Below are 17527 nucleotides of genomic sequence, written 5' to 3'. Positions count from 1 at the left end.
TGCTTTTAGGTATTGCACAAAAATCAAGACTGGCAGATTGGAAAGATAATAATTTCCTTTAATGTTAATTTTTTGTGTCATTTTATAAATACAAAAATATGTAATTACTTTTGCAGAAGGTACAATGTCCAGTGAGAAGATATGTCAAATCTGGAAGCCCACTGAACAATATTTGCAACGTTAAACTAAAAAGCTCATTTTTATTTTGTTTTGCTCTGTACTTACCTAAATCCAATATTTAATTTTTCCCTTGTTTTAGATATTATGCTTAATTTCATGGAAGTTCTGTCCAGTATCCTTTAACTTCATTACTATAGTTTTTGCTACTGTTATAATTTTTGTAAAGATCGATATTCAATAAAGATACTTGGACAATTAATATTAGACTGTTGACAATCCATAGGCAGCAAAGTAGGGTGGCGCACACAACGGCTCTCCTAGCAGTAAGCAGAGAGCTTGGGGGTAGGGACAGAAAGTGGTTTGCTCGGTTCCTCCAGCCAAAAAAGTGTGCCTCTTTCCCTGTGTTAAGCCTGTCTCCCGCACCATTCCGAAATCAGATCGAGCTACAATAGCTCACACGACCAAACACAGGCGTAAACCGCACATCTTCTCAAAAGCAGCCGTAAGTACTGACACCACCTTGAAAACTTCTCATCCCCATGAGAACTACGACCCCCATAATGCGCTAGGAGTCCCACCCACGGAGCGGGCGTGACATGAACGTCATTTCCGTTTGCTCGTCATAGACTCATATGTCAACTTGCGGAAGATGGCGGAGAAGCTGCCCTCAGAGTTTGATGTTGTCATTCTGGGAACAGGTATGGGCTCAGCGAAGAATCCGGGAATAATAAACGGGCCACCACTGACCTCTCGTGCACAGTGGGCTGCCGCCGTGGGGAGGGGACGAGCCGTTGTACCTGTCTTCCAGTGCCTCCTCGTGCTTCGGTTGTGAGGAGATCCTGCCGACGGCTGTTCTCTGCGTCTGAAGTCCCGAGCACGTTGGGGAAACTACTTTTCAGAGTGATTGCCGAGCTTGCGCTAATTTGGACTTCATTCAAGCCCTGTGGCTCACGGTTCCTTCCTTTGTTTGGCTCCCGCGCCTGGCCTGCATGTCTATGGCCTGGCTTGCTCCTGAAGCTGTAAAGGTTTAGTAAACCTTTGTAAGCTCTTGGAGGGTACACTAAATGTACGAAATGTCCGGCTTTCACCAGTTAGCATGATTCAGCTACAGTAAGACCCTACTAAGTATGCATCTTTAGGGAACAAGAGGTGAAGTGAGTTGTCCAAGTCACAACGAGTGTCAGTGGGACAGTAAGATTTGAACATTGGTTTTGCTGAGTATCACTTGGGGTTTCATCTCACTCCCTGTCGTAAGGAACAGAGTGGGTACCTTACTGCAGGCATGGTCTTATGATTATCCACCAAGACTACAAATAAAAATAACTCTACAGCAAACAATTCCATATAGCACTTGGGTAAATCCAGGACCAGACTAGTCTATTCCTTATGACACTAGGGCCCAGATGCATCAACCATACGTAAAAAAATCTAAAACTTTAAAGTCCTTAACGAATTTGAAAAAACGAAGCATGCACCAAAAAAAACAAGTCGCACATGTTCGGTGCGGTATTGAAAACTACAATGTATCAAAGATTCGTAATCCCCGTCGGTAATCGGCCCCTAAAGCATGCGCAGAGCAGCCATGCGTAAGCTGGCTGCTCTGCGCATGCCACAAACGTCCAAAACAGCAACAAGAAAAAAACACAAACACGTGGCTCCCCGCTTCCCCCTGCTTCAATACAAAAACAAACATACATCAAAAAAGGATCTGAAGGGGGCAAAGTCACTCGTCAGAAGCGTCCAGTATGGACGGCCTTGCCCCCCCGAGGTCGCCGCTGCTCCCCGCTTCCGCTCGTATAAAATAAAAAATTAAAACAAAACTAAAAAGTTTAGCAGCCCTGGTCCCCCTCCCTTCCTGTCTCTCTCTGTACTCCTATAGCTCCGCCTCCCAGCATCCTCCGCCCCATGCCCCGCACCCCTGAGCTCATCGCTGCCGCTCCCCCCTCTACCGGACCCCCCTCCGCTTTACCGGCCGCGCAGCACCTCTCACCTCTGTGTGAAGGCGCTGCACGGGATGGAACAGCTGATCGGCAATCACTGCTGCCGCCTCCGATGTCTCTCTCTGTTCTTCCTGGGCCCGCCCTCCTCTGACATTAGTTGTCTATGTCAGAGGAGGGCGGGCCCAGGAAGAACAGAGAGACGTCAGAGGAGGCAGCAGTGATCGCCGATCAGCTGTTCCATTCCGTGCAGCGCCTTCACACAGAGGTGAGAGGCGCTGCGCGGGCCGGTAAAGCGGAGGGGGGGAGCCATGGTGACGAGCTCAGGGGGGCGGGGCACGGGGGCGGAGGATGCCGGGAGGTGGAGCTATGGGAGAAGGAGTACAGAGAGAGACAGGAAGGGAGGGGGACCGGGACTGCTAAACATTTTAGTTTTGTTTTAATTTTTTATTTTATACGAGCAGAAGCGGGGAGCAGCGGCGACCTCGGGGGGGGGGGGAGGGGGGGCAAGGCTGTCCATACAGGACGCTCCTGACGAGAGCCCTTGCCCCCTCCCAGTCCTTTTTTGATTTTGTTTTCGTTTCATTTGTATTGTTTGCAGAGGGAAACAGGGAGCCACATGTTTGTGTTCTTTATTTTGTTTTTCAACATGCCAGCTTGGAATTTTAAGGTGCAGGGGGAAGCGGGGAGATGACAGCTCAGGCCTTTTTTACGACTGCTCTGACCATACGTTTAATATGTTGTGGTAAATGATTCGGTGTGATCGTCGGTATTGTTAGTGCATCCCGAATCGCCCACATTACAATGGTAGTTACTCTTTTGTATTCTGTTATCGTTAGCTGCTTGCTTCGTCGGAAAAAGGCCTTTAATGCATGCAACGGTTAGGAATTTCCTTCGTTAAAGGGTTGTTAAGGTTTAGTACATCTGGCCCTAGGTCAGATGGCAACCCTAATCTAAGAACCTTTACGCCACCTGGGGAATTTTGTGCAACATTTTTGAAAATTTAGCATTATTTGTATTGTTTTTGCACAGAAGTCTCCCATCATAGGACCTGAAATCTATTCTTGCCCATTCCCTCCTCTGCTCCAGCGTCCCCAGTTCCTTTTCTCCTTCTAGCTTCCAGTAAGACCCCAAATTCTGTCTGCCTCCAAAGTCTTTTCCTGCATGCAGTATTCTGACCTCTCATACTCTTGTCATCCCAGGCACACACCCCTACCTCTTATTCTTTCTTCTTCAAAGCACACCTCCTCTTATTCTTCCTTCCCCAAGGTAAATACCTCCACCTCTCACTCTTTCTTTTCTCCTCCATGGCACACCGGTGGCATACTCAGCTTCTGCCCCCACCCCCATGACACCATCTCAGCTTTCTTTACCCTTTTCCCATCTGCATAGCTTTCCTAACTTTCTCTACATACCCTTGGCGTTCTTAGCTTTCTCAGCACACTGTTAGATTTCTCTGCTCTCCCCAATCCCCAAGGCACATTTGCAACATTGCTTTGCCTATCTGCCCCCCAATCCCCATGGCAAGCACTCACTTTGTTCTCCCACTACTTCCCCCAATCCCCATGGCATATTCTCGCTTTGCCTGGCCCTGGTCCCCATGGCACACACTCGCCTTGCTCTGCCAGGTCTTCCCCAATCCTCATGGCACACACTCACCTGCTCTGCCTGTTTTCTCCCCTCAATCCCCATGTCACACTCACCTTGTTCTGCACCCTTTTCATCCCCATGGCACGTAGAATCAGGTCTCACCTCAATTTCTGGCCCTTTCCTCAGAGATTGCGCAGCTAGAGGAGAGAACCACTACACCTTGGGCCACTTCTTCCTGTGCTGGCCTAGGCCCGACTGGTTATGTGAACTGCAGGGCTGTACGGAGGCCCACGTTAAAACAGTTGGGTCTAGGCTGGTAGAGGAGGTGGAAGTGTTCCCATGTTCAGTGGTTTACTTCCTCCTCCTCTTTCCACACAATCTCTGCAGGGGAGGAGGAAAGATTGGAGAGATAACCGACACCAGCCCTGTTCTGCAGAGGTGGGGAATTTTGCACTGCGCAGTTGTGCATAATGCCCCCAGGAGTAACCCTTGCTGTAATCCCGGAATGTCCAACCTTGGTCCTTGAGGGCTACAGCCCAGTTGGGCTTTTAGGATTTCCCCAATGAATATGCATGGATCAGTATTCAAACTCAGTGTTAAACTATGTGTATATTCAGTACCACTGTATATATGACAGTGATATTCTTATGGCTATGTGTTTTAATTTAGGATAGTCTTTTTACTGGCCTAAATGAAACTGCTTAGCTATACGAATAGTGGCTGAATATTGCTGCTAAATGTATGTAGGTAGATGGAACACTCTCTGCCTCAGTTCTATCAGGATAGCGCCATTCTTTTAGAAAGAATTTACAGCAGCATTATCCATAGTTCCAGTGAAAGCATGGAAGTGGAGACGTATATTTATCAACAAGCTACTAAACATATACGAGCAATTCTATAACCAGGCACCTCCATTTAGGGAGCCTAATGATGTCCTTATAGAATAGACCTGCTACATACATTTGCACGCACAAGTGCAAGCAGGCTCAAGGGATAGTGGCGCTCTGAGCCAGCTTGCTTTAGCAGTGACCTATCACATTGTTCCTGGCCTCCCATCCCTCTCCCCCCCCCCCACCCTGCCAGTTTGGTATCTCTCCCTCCTTTGGGCCGGCATTTGTCCCCCTCCCCATGGGTCTGACACTACTCCCTCACCTTTCTCCTTCAGTCCTGTAAAGGTTATGTCGGTCACTGGTGGCAGCAGCATGACATCCTGTCCACAGGAAATTGTATAAAAAGAAGCAGGACGTGGCAGAGGGAAGACCCAGAGGCTAGCTGGAGGTAGCATGTTATGCTGTTGCCACTGCCGGAAACAAGTGTAAACTTCACACGACTTCATGGGAGGGAGAGAGGTGAGAGAGCAGTGCTGGACCCGTGGAGGAGGGGGAAGAGAGAAGGGGTGAAGGGGAAGGCTTAATCTGTAGACCAGCTGAGGTCAGAGGCTGGGTATTTGGCACTCTTAATTGCCAGCACCTTGGTCTAGAGCATCACCCGGCCCAATGGTTAAGCCAGCCCTGTACAAGTGTCCTTATAGAATACAAGAGTAATCTAGCATTAGCATACCAAAATGTGAGCAAAAAACATTTACGACTGGTCTGTGGCTCACATAAATATTCACACTTAAATGTAACATTTACATGTGAACTAACTATTCTGTATTCTCCGAGGACAGCAGGCCATTAATTCTTACAACTGGGTAACACAGCGCTGCTTATAACAAGCTTAATAGAGCTTTGTGGAGCGCAAGACACACTCCACCACTCGTGTGGGTGCCTTCCCGACCCCAAAACGACATGAGGAATCGTCCTCATCGGCACCGAGGAGTCTAGATGCTGAGCTCCAGCCGAAGGCCATGAAGCATCGGTCATGGGACATAGAGGAATTTGGCACTTGAGAAGTGTTGGCGCTGGGAAGACCGCTCCCCCTATATCCAGGAGGTGCCAATATGTCACTGTCCAAGCATCAGGGGTGCTTGCGCCTTTCCTGCTGCCTGTTGCGGCCTCGCTTGGCCCTCAGCTTGCGATGTGGCCTCTGATGCCTGTGTTGTGTGCAACTCCGGTGTTGAGTGCCACCTAAGCTGGTACCCTCCTCCACATCGGTGGAGGAAGCTTTGCTGGAGCCGAGGCAGGAGCCGACTCATCAACACCCTTCTCAGGGACATGGCTTCTCTGAGTTGAGGCAGGCTCAGTATCAGCCCTCCCACGAGGAGTTGCTGTCTGACACCGATGAGGAAAGCTCATGGGAGTCAGAGGAGGATCCAAAGTACCTTTCAGAGGATGAGTCCTATGACATCCCTCTGAAATCTCCCCTCTGCTTGAAAGGAGAAAGTCTTCTCTGGAGAGCCTTTCATTCCCATTTTTGTGTGAGGGAAATGGCTGAGGCTATTCCATTTTGTTTGGAGGTGGAGGATGAGCCTGGGGCTAATATGCTCGAGATCCTGGACTACGAGTCTCCTCCTAGGGAGACTGTGACTGTCCTCCACGTGTACTCAAGGAAGTCCTCGATCGGAATTAGGAGTCCCCTCTGTTGGTCCCTGTCCTGCCCAAGAAGATCGACACGATGTATCGGATCCACAGCACACCTGGTTTTGATAGGCCCCAGTTGCCTCATAATTCCATGGTGGTAGAATCTGCTCTTGAGAGGAGTTCTAGACTGTGCTTTGGCGCCACTAGGCGGAGAAGCTAGGATCTTGGACTCTTTTGGGAGGAAGATGTTCCAGGCCTCAATGCTCATGTCCCATATACAATCTTTTTTACAAGCGTGTACTTACGGGACTTGGTGTGCAAGCTGCTGGACTTGGCAGACTCTCTCCCTTTGGAGCAGGCCGAGTCGATACGCCAGTTGGCCAAGCAGCAGAAGACGTGCTATTAGTTCTTTGCCAGAGGCACCAACAACACAGTTGATGTGGCATCTAGGATCTGTGCTCACAGTATAGCAATGCACAGACTCTCGTGGCTGCATGTTTCTGATTGGAACAGTCGGTTCAGCAGAAGTTGACGGATGCCCCTTGCCCGGGGAATAATCTTTTTGAAGAGGAGGTCTTTTGGCAAGTTGAGGAGGGGTGCCTATTACTCCCAGAGATGTAGGTACACCACCTCTTTTCGCCAGCCTGCTCAGGCTCACCCCAGTGCACTTATTCTCATCAACAGCATGCGCCTAAGACCCCAGCTGCTCCCCAGTCAAAGCAAGGCATGAGCTTTTGACTGGCTCCAGCAGAGCATAGCCGCTATCAAAATGTCCATACTGGATGAACTGCCGGTCTGCGGGAAGCTGAAGTTTTTCTACGAAAGGTGACCCCCTTATAACCTCTGACTGGTGGGTTCTCCAAATAGTCCACCTTGGATATGCCTTCAATTGGCTTCAGAAACCTCCAAATTGCCCACCAGGAGCTCATTACTTCAGCTCTCAGCACAAGCAGGTACTTGCAGAAGAACTCTCCGCTCGTCTAAAGGCCCATGCAGTTGAACCCTTTCCACCAGAGGAAGAAGGGCAGGGATTCGGATTCATCCCATCCTAGACCTAAGGGCTCTGAACAAATTCCTGGTCAAAGAAAAGTTCAGGATGGTTTCCCTGGGCACCCTTCTTTTCATGATTCAGCATCACGATTGGCTATGCTCGCTGGATTTAAAGGATGCATATAAACACATCCCGGTACTTCCTGATCACCAGAAGTATCTTCGATTTCAGGAGGGAACACAGCACTTCCAGTACCGCATGTTACCTTGTGTCAGCACCCAGGGTTTTACCAAATACCTAACAGTAGTCATAGTGTTGCTAAGCAGGTTGAGGGTGCATGTGTTCCCTTACCTCGACGATTGGCTGGTGAAGAGCACATTGGAGGATGGTGCTTGGGAGACCATACAGAGGACTATTCGGGTGCTAGAGCTACTAGGATTCATTATAAACTACCCCAGGTCCCAAAAGGTTCGAGCTTTTTTCCAAGGACCGAAAGTGGACATTCTAGTCACTGGCTTCTCAGGTTTGAGTCTCTCAGCAGGTCACGGCTCAGCAGATGTTGAGGCTGATATGCCACATGGCTTCCACAGTTTGTGACTCCCCTGCCCAATGGACTCTAGCCTCCCAGTGGTTCCAAGCAACAGGAGATCTAGAAATGTCATCCAAGTGTCTCCAGAGCTTGTTCACTCTGCACTGGTGGACCATTCGATCCAATTTGACTCTGGGACTACCATTCCAAATTTCTCATCCTCAAAAGGTTCTGACGATGGATGCATCTCTCCTGGGTTGGGGAGCTCATGTAGATGGGCTTCACACTCAAGGAGCCTGGTCCTTCCAAGAAACAGATCTTCAAATCAACCTTCTGGAGCTCCAGGCAATCTGGAACACTCTAAAGGCTTTCAGAGATTGGCTTTCTCACCAAATTGTGCTCATTCAAATTGACAACCAGATTACACTGTATTCCACCAACAAGCAGAGGGGCACCGGATCACGCTGTCTGTGTCAAGAGGCCATCTGGATGTGGTTTTGGGCTCGCCGACATGGCATGTTCTTTAGGGCCACTTATCTGATGGGCAAAAACAACAGTTATTCTCCGAGGACAGCAGGCCTTATATTCTCATAAACCCTCCTACCTCCCCTTGGAGTTGTCTCCTATTTTCTTCTTTTTATGCAGTAGTATTTAACTGTGTTCATCGAGCCCTCGTGGTGGGTGGGAAGGCACTCACACATGTGTGGTGGAGCATGTCTTGCACTCCAGAAAGCTCTGTTAAGCTTGTTGTAAGCTCCAGTCTGGACAACGTGGCACCACATTACCCAGTTGTGAGAATATAAGGTCTGTTGTCCTCGGAGAATACCTGCTACAGGTAAGTATCTTCGCTATTTGCCCTTCTATATGTCAGCCCTGCCTGTGGCCTGCCCATGCTCCTACCATGTGAATGTTCACCCTTGTGAACGCTCCTCTGTTACATAGTTTGCAATCAGCGTGCATAATTACTGAATGCCAATTAGGTGTGATGCTGCTACATGGTTGATGTTCAGGTAATAAATTGTTGGCTAACTTTCTGCCCTGGTAAGAACAGAAAACCAAAATGTGCAGGAAACCTGATCCTTGCTTCTGTGATTATAAGGGTTGAGAACCCTCAAAGGGTTTTCTGCCATTCCGTGCAGTGATTCTTAACCTAGTCCTTAAGGCACACCCAGCTAGTTGCAGGGCCGTGCCTAGGGTCTCTGGCGCCCCCCTGCAGCCTATCAGTTGGCGCCCCCCCTGCAGACTATCAGTTGGTGGCGGCGGCGGCGCCCCCCCCCCCCCCCCCCCCCGTGAAAATGATCGCTCACCACTTGCCACACTGACAGGAATTGTCAGCAATATTCTTAGAAAGAAATTGCTATACATTGCAAAATAAGATAGCAGATGTAAATTCTCAAAGTGGACATATTCCAAACATTAAAAATGACTAGGCATACTTTATAGAATAAACCAAAATTCCCATGCAGATTATAGAATATGCAGAGCACCTGTCCTCGCAACTAGGCATACTTTATAGAATAAACCAAAATGAAAATAAAATGATTTTTTTTCTACCTTTGTTGTCTGGTGACTTTCTTTTTCTGATCATGCTGGCCCAGTATCTGATTCTGCTGCTATCTGTCCTCTTAACTCCGTTTCCAGGGCTTCCTTTCCATTTATTTCTTTCCTTTCCTCCTTTCTTCTTCATTTCTGGTCCTCAGCTTCTGCCTATTTTCTTCATCCATGTGCAGTTTTTCTCCTCTCTTCCTTTTCCCTCATTTCATCTCCTTCATCTCTCTTCCCTCCCCTCTATGTCCAGCAATTCCCTTCTCTCCCTGAGCCCTGCCCTCCCAATCCATGCCCATCCATGCTCCTCTGTCCCCTGCCCCCTCCATTCATCCTTTTCCAGCAATTCCCCTCTCTCCCTGAGCCCTGCCCTCCCAATCCATGCCCATCCATGCTCCTCTGTCCCCTGCCCCCTCCATTCATCCCTATTCAGCAATTCCCCTCTCTCCCTGAGCCCTGCCCTGCCCTCCCAATCCATGCCTATCCATGCTCCTCTGTCCCCTGCCCCCTCCATTCATCCTTTTCCAGCAAGTCCCCTCTCTCCCTTCCATGACCCCCCCTCGCATCCATGCTCCTCTCTCTCCCATGTCCCAGCCTGGCCCGCCGTCTTCTCCCCCCCCCCTTCGCATTCATGCTATCGTTTCTCCCCTGCCCTCCTGCTCCCATTGTTCAACTGCCCACCCTCTTCGCTCCCCCCAACATCCCTTTTCTTTTCTTTTTTTTTTTAATTTACCTCCGTGGCGGTTCTGGCAGCGCAGCGTCAGGGAAGGAGGCGGCGCTCCCGACGTCTAGCCTTCCCTTCGCTGTGTTCCGCCTTCTTCTGACGTCATCCTTGACGTCAGAAGAAGGCGGAACACAGCGAAGGGAAGGCTAGAGACGTCGGGAGCGCCGCCTCCTTCCCTGACGCTGTGCTGCCGGAACCGCCACCACGGAGGTAAATTTAAAAAGAAAAAAAAAGAAAAGGAATGTTGCGGGAGGGCGAGCAAGGTGAGCATGGTACGGCGGCGGCGCCCCCCAGAGGGAAGCGCCCCCCCTGCCATGCTTACCTCGCTTACCGGGTCAGCACGGCCCTGGCTAGTTGGGTTTTCAGGATATCCACAATGAATATGCATGAGAGAGATTTGCATGCACTACCTCCTTAGTAGGTAACTCTATCTCATGTATATTCATTGTGGTTATCCTGAAAACCTGACTGGATGGGTGTGAACTGAACTGAGAACCACTGCCATAGGGAATAATTTGCTAAGTTACTTAGGGGCCCTTTTACTAACCTGCATTAAGTAGCTAACGCGGGGTTTACCATGTGGTGGTCTGGGCTACTATCTTAAAAAGGTAGCCGCCGTGGTAAACTCCCTGCATTAGCTGCTTATGTGAAAGAGAGTGAGATCTGGGCATGATGTGGGCAGGTGGAGGAGTGGCTGGCTATGACCTTGCGCTAGCTTTTAGGATTGATGATAATTCAGCCAAAATGACTGACACCTCAAGAGGGGGCACTAAGCTTAGCATGCTGTGAAAGAAAGTGCCATTGATGCTTACCCTCTGCACACAATTCTCCTCATACTCCAATACAGTGTCCAATAACCCTGATCTCTGATCTCCCTCATGTTCACAATGGCCTCTGCTCCTCCTCCCCTTAAAAATCTGCCCCCCCCCCCAATAAGCAACCGTGCCCTGTGACAGCTGGACCCTCCCTGATCCCCGCCCAGACCTACTAGGGGGTGTTCTTGGTGGTCCAGTGGTGTCTGGGTGACAGCTGAGCCCGTTTGCTGCTCTCCAGGACTATGCCAGGATCAAAAAAATGGCTGCTTGTGACCCCTAGTTGTCATCTTGTGGTACTGCTGTTGGGGTGTCAGGAGGAGATTGGGGTTATTGGACAATCTGTTGGAGTGTCTGGAGGGGGATCAAGTTTGTGCTATGGAAGGGATGAAGCGGCCGTGGGGGGGGGGGGGGGCACCATGACAATGGTACCTGATGTTTCTTTCCTGAGCCCGCATGGTGTTTGCATATGGTCCCTGATAGCACAGGAGCACCTGCACCATCTGACACTGCATGTAACACGGTGCCTCTGCTGTAACCTTCTGCCCTGTGTGGTAAATGCAGGGCAAATCCCCTGCTTATATTGCACAGGCTTTGCACCTATTGTATAGTCATTTTTGCATTAACCATGTGGTAAGTTCCAAACCACAGTTTAGTAAAAGACCTCCTTAATGTAGTCAAGAAAAATCGATTTGTCTGCTTCTTGTAAGTTATGTTACAGTCAATATGAATGTTGGTCTTGCTCTGTTTACACAGAAGTATAATATTTGATTTCTAAAATATCCACCCAACAAACATATTTAAAAATGAAAGATGTGCAAAAAATTACTATCAAACTCCACTGATGTGAAATATGATTCTTGTTGGATGGTAAAGGCTACTTTAATTTGCATGTTTTCTCCCTCAAATCTTATGGCTGATGATATAACTTATTTCAAAATCATTCAGCCAGCCATCCTACAGCTACTCTTCACCTTAAATCTTATTCTGAGAGCATGTTACTTTTAAAAAGCCACTCACTACACATGAGGTGAAAGGAACTCTATAATGAAGGGACATAGGATGAAGGTAAAAGGGAATAGACTCAGGAGGGTGGTGGATAAGTGGAACTGCCCTCCAGTGGAGGTAGTGGAGACAAAAATTCTACCTGACTTTAAGAAAGCATGGGAGAAGTATATAGATCTCTAAGGGAGAGGAAGGGATAGTAGATTATATGGCTGGGCAGACTGGATAGGTCATATAGAAGTGTATTTTGAAAGCACTTATGCTTACACAGTTACTTAAGTCTAAGTGCTTTGAAAATAAACCCCATGGTCTTATCTGCTTTCTGTTTTTGGGCAGTTTGATAGCTAACATGCTAGAGAATGTGGTAAAAGCAGTTAGTGTAACGAGGTTTAAAAATAGGTTTGGACAAGTTCCTAAAAGAAAATTCCATAAACCATTATTAAAGTGGACTTGGGAAATCCACTGCTTATCTACTTTAGTCTTTTGAGATCACAAGTACTTGTGTCCTGGATTGGCCACTGTTGGAGGCAGGGTGCTGGGCTTGATGGACCTTTGGTCAGCCCAAGTATGGTGATGTTTGCGTGCTTAACTTGGTTTTCTCGTTTGAAACTAAATTATGCTCATAATTTGAGGGTACAACCCATTCACAATTAAATGCTTGTGAAATTTCATCTTTCCAAATTTTTTATTTGCTGATGTAGCTAGAGGATGAGAGCTTTTAATTTAAAGTGGTGGATTTGTTAAACTGAACTGTTCTGCCCATACTCTTGCTGTTTGGTATTGACAGGATATTTGCAGACATCATGGTGTTTTTAGAAACTTTTACAAATCTTGCTGATGGTGCCTAACACAGTTGGCGATTTGCATCTTTCTACCACATATTCTTAGTCTTTGATTGCGTCCTTTGTTACTTGAGGATCTTCTCTTAGTTTCTTGGTATTGACACTTCTATAAAAAAAATTAGAAATATCTTCTCCAATCCACTTAATTTTGCTACTTATTTTATTAGCTTCTGTGTCCTGTCTCCTGCTGTTTTGGGTCCATGAACATCTCTCTCCTATTCAATCAGTCCAAAACTCTGCTGCACGACTCATTTTCTGCCAAAGTCGCTATGCTCATATTAGCCCTCTCCTTAAGTCACTTCACTGGCTCCGTATCCGTTTCCGCATTCAATTCAAACTTCTCTTATTGATCTATAAGTGCATTCACTCTGACACTCACCAGTACCTCTCCATTCTTGTCTCTCCCTACGCCCCCCCTCGGATACTCCGTTCTGTTGATAAATCTCTCTTATCTGGCCCCTTCTCCTCTACTTCTAATTCCAGACTCTGTTCCTTTTATCTTGCTGCACCTCACGCCTGGAATAGACTTCCAGAACCTGTACGTCTAGCCCCCTCTGTGGCTGTTTTCAAGTCCAAACTTAAAGCCCACCTCTTTACCACTGCTTTTGACTCCTAACCACTGCTCACTTGCCCTATCCTTTTATCCTCACCTCTTTATTCCCTTTCCCTTAATTGTTCTGTCTGTTTGCTTGTCTTATCTAGATTGTAAACTCTTTGAGCAGGGACTGTCTTTTTTGTGTATGATGTACAGCGCTGTGTATGCCTTGTAGCGCTATAGAAATAAGTAGTAGTAGTAGATTCACCATGGCCTATAAATGCCATCCGTGCAGCACCCACTAGTGCACATTCTGGGAAAGGTTCCATTTTCAAAGGGGTTCACTCTGAAGCATCACCCGTCCTCCCCAGCAAAACGTAGAACAAGAACATATATTTAGGTTGGTAATAACTTTTAAAATTGAGGCACACTGCAACCCAAATCTAGTGTGGTTAAAGCCAGTAAGTTTTACGTTAAATCGGTTTTTGCAGCATACAATGTGTTTGAGATCATGCAGTTACATATAGGGGATATTTATTAATGATGGAATGACAGTACTTGGTGCAGTATCTTATTTTTCAGTTGATTAGATTCTCACCCCTAATGTTATTTTAATGTAGTCTGTTTGTGTGTGATGTATTAAGTTATTAAGACCATCGAGAATATGCTTCTGGATAATAAATATTTGAGGTTAAATCTGACCACTATTATCTATTCTCATGAGAGCAGACTTCTGATTCAACACTTCAAATATGAGTAGCTGCTGTAGGAATTCATCTGCATTAGCTGATTAGCGTATGCTGCAGACTTGTGCTTCCAATACAGTAAATGGAGTTGTTATCATCTATCCTTATGTTCAGTTTGGAAACCCTCTATGAGTCAAGAAAGATCCTTGTATGTGAGCATTTATTTATCATTTACTGGCAATCCCATTTTTTTCTATTGATTTTGATACAAAGAAATATAAATGTGTCAAGGGAGGCAGCACCAATTCCACACAGTGTAAAATTATGTTATCAATAACTTTTAGAAAGTTTTGTTTGCTGCATCCATTCAATGGCTTCCAGGCTTTCTGCTTTAGAGCCATTCTGAGGCTGGTTTCAGTACTGTTCTTTCTGGTTTGGCACAGCAGTGGAACCTTGATTCTTAGTCATCTCTTGGGTAGATTGTACATAATTGACCTGTAATGTCATCAGTACTGCAGTGTTTGATTGGGGGGAGGGTAGGTCATTGCAGAGATCCATAGACTCGCCTGCCTAGCCTAGCCTATTCAGGATTCTGGTGGGAGCTCTCTCCCCCGTGTTTGGTGTCATCAGCTGTGGTCTGTTTCTCAGAGTTCACTGATGGGGCAAAAGGGTGACGTGCTCCAGAAGGGGCATAGTAAAGCTCATTTGGCAATATCAGGTTGCTCTGGGTACTGCACATTCCATCAGAAAGGTTAGTGTAATTCTTTTTTCTTTGTGACCTCCCTTTTATTAGGAGGAATAGAAATGCTAAGTAGTAGTAGTAGTAGAGGAGGTGAGGAGGGGTGGGTTGGTAAGGAGATCAGAATGTATGTGTGTGTGTGTGTATATATGTATGTATATATATACAGTGGGGGAAATAAGTATTTGATCCCTTGCTGATTTTGTAAGTTTGCCCACTGACAAAGACATGAGCAGCCCATAATTGAAGGGTAGGTTATTGGTAACAGTGAGAGATAGCACATCACAAATTAAATCCGGAAAATCACATTGTGGAAAGTATATGAATTTATTTGCATTCTGCAGAGGGAAATAAGTATTTAATCCCTCTGGCAAACAAGACCTAATACTTGGTGGCAAAACCCTTGTTGGCAAGCACAGCGGTCAGACGTCTTCTGTAGTTGATGATGAGGTTTGCACACATGTCAGGAGGAATTTTGGTCCACTCCTCTTTGCAGATCATCTCTAAATCATTAAGAGTTCTGGGCTGTCGCTTGGCAACTCGCATCTTCAGCTCCCTCCATAAGTTTTCAATGGGATTAAGGTCTGGTGACTGGCTAGGCCACTCCATGACCCTAATGTGCTTCTTCCTGAGCCACTCCTTTGTTGCCTTGGCTGTATGTTTTGGGTCATTGTCGTGCTGGAAGACCCAGCCACGACCCATTTTTAAGGCCCTGGCGGAGGGAAGGAGGTTGTCACTCAGAATTGTACGGTACATGGCCCCATCCATTCTCCCATTGATGCGGTGAAGTAGTCCTGTGCCCTTAGCAGAGAAACACCCCCAAAACATAACATTTCCACCTCCATGCTTGACAGTGGGGACGGTGTTCTTTGGGTCATAGGCAGCATTTCTCTTCCTCCAAACACGGCGAGTTGAGTTCATGCCAAAGAGCTCAATTTTTGTCTCATCTGACCACAGCACCTTCTCCCAATCACTCTCGGCATCATCCAGGTGTTCACTGGCAAACTTCAGACGGGCCGTCACATGTGCCTTCCGGAGCAGGGGGACCTTGCGGGCACTGCAGGATTGCAATCCGTTATGTCGTAATGTGTTACCAATGGTTTTCGTGGTGACAGTGGTCCCAGCTGCCTTGAGATCATTGACAAGTTCCCCCCTTGTAGTTGTAGGCTGATTTCTAACCTTCCTCATGATCAAGGATACCCCACGAGGTGAGATTTTGCATGGAGCCCCAGATCTTTGTCGATTGACAGTCATTTTGTACTTCTTCCATTTTCTTACTATGGCACCAACAGTTGTCTCCTTCTCGCCCAGCGTCTTACTGATGGTTTTGTAGCCCATTCCAGCCTTGTGCAGGTGTATGATCTTGTCCCTGACATCCTTAGACAGCTCCTTGCTCTTGGCCATTTTGTAGAGGTTAGAGTCTGACTGATTCACTGAGTCTGTGGACAGGTGTCTTTCATACAGGTGACCATTGCCGACAGCTGTCTGTCATGCAGGTAACAAGTTGATTTGGAGCATCTACCTGGTCTGTAGGGGCCAGATCTCTTACTGGTTGGTGGGGGATCAAATACTTATTTCCCTCTGCAGAATGCAAATAAATTCATATACTTTCCACAATGTGATTTTCCGGATTTAATTTGTGATGTGCTATCTCTCACTGTTACCAATAACCTACCCTTCAATTATGGGCTGCTCATGTCTTTGTCAGTGGGCAAACTTACAAAATCAGCAAGGGATCAAATACTTATTTCCCCCACTGTATATATATATATATTTTGTATATATATATATATATATATATATATGTATATATATATATATATATATACATATACAACCTGAGCTCTTTCGTTAATACTTGGGGTCCATGGGTCAGTTTTAGCAGACAATGGAAAAGGTGCTGGTACTCAGTACCCCCTCAAAAAAAGAAAAAAAAATTCTGTCTTGTCATAGATTCTGTGACGGTTGCAGGGGGCCAAGCTATTGTGGGGTGGGTCTCTGATCACCGCATCCCTGAAGGGTGGTCTAGAATTTGAGTACTGGCACCTTTTTTGCTAGACTGTAGAATGGATTTTTGTATTGCAGTAGCTTGTATTTATATTTTTATGATGGTATGTTTTGATGCTTTATTGTTATGCATGTGTGATACTAGGTTTATTGAAACATGTATTGGTTGAGGGCTTGGCCCATGGGACGTTGTGAGAAAATTCAATTACACTGCCTACATGTCTACAGTTAACTCTATATGTCTACACCTGTGGGCCTATACAGACAAAATATATAATTACATATTTATTATTATTATTTATTATTTAGGTACATTTATACCCCACATTTAATTACATATGGTTTATTTGTATGAGTTCATTGCATTATGTTTTTTTTCTCATGTATTCTTCCTCTGTTTAACCCCAACATAAAACCAGAGGTGCATGTTTGCACTCCTTAAGGCCAACAGAGCTATGCCGCAACCGTTCTGAGACCAGTGTATACAAGCATGCCTGATTAATGTTCATTCATTGTATGTCTCCTGAAAACCAGATCAGTTTTGGCCCTTGAGAACCAGGGCTGTGCACTTCAGATATAAATTGTGGTCAATCTGTAAATGTTGTTGGTCTTTGCCCTTGAGTTTGCAAACAGCCTTTGTAAATCTGGAGCCACTACGTTAACCTTTTAGTAGAATCAATTTGGTCTTTGCCATTATTTAAATTCTTCATGCCCATCGTAAAATTGGCAATACAAGGTCTGCTGTCTGTGATTGAGAGGTCATGCCGTCACCTCTGACTTCAGCACTCGTGGAGAACGGCTTGCGAGGTTGCAGTTGGTTCAGTCTTCGAATAAAAGATGGGTCTTTCCAAAAAGTGATTTTGTGTTCCCAAGTTTTACCTGCAAGTAATTGTTGAAATTTTTTCAAAGAAGTTATTCTTTATAAAAGCAGTCACAGTAAATTTTCCAGTTCTATGCAATTTTCTTTCCATTCCAGTCTTCACTGGTTATAAATAACACATGA

The 17527-nt window shown here is 46.4% G+C and overlaps 1 protein-coding gene across 2 annotated transcripts in view; it reads left to right on the top strand.

Moving 5' to 3' along the window:
• Positions 1-753: 753 nt before the first annotated feature.
• The window catches only part of CHM (CHM Rab escort protein), a 243774-nt gene continuing 227000 nt past the window's right edge, over positions 754-17527 (top strand). For both annotated transcript variants that reach the window (XM_030209030.1, XM_030209031.1), the window contains exon 1: positions 754-818. In XM_030209030.1, coding sequence (XP_030064890.1) covers positions 770-818 — 49 coding nt within the window. In that variant the 5' untranslated portion in view covers positions 754-769. The remainder of the gene's footprint in view (positions 819-17527) is intronic.

This window comes from Microcaecilia unicolor, chromosome 7 (assembly GCF_901765095.1).
Source record: "Microcaecilia unicolor chromosome 7, aMicUni1.1, whole genome shotgun sequence".
In the NCBI taxonomy this organism is placed as follows: Eukaryota; Metazoa; Chordata; class Amphibia; order Gymnophiona; family Siphonopidae; genus Microcaecilia; species Microcaecilia unicolor.
The sequence above is the reverse complement of the archived record's forward strand: the minus strand, read 5'-3'. Positions and strand labels throughout refer to the sequence as shown.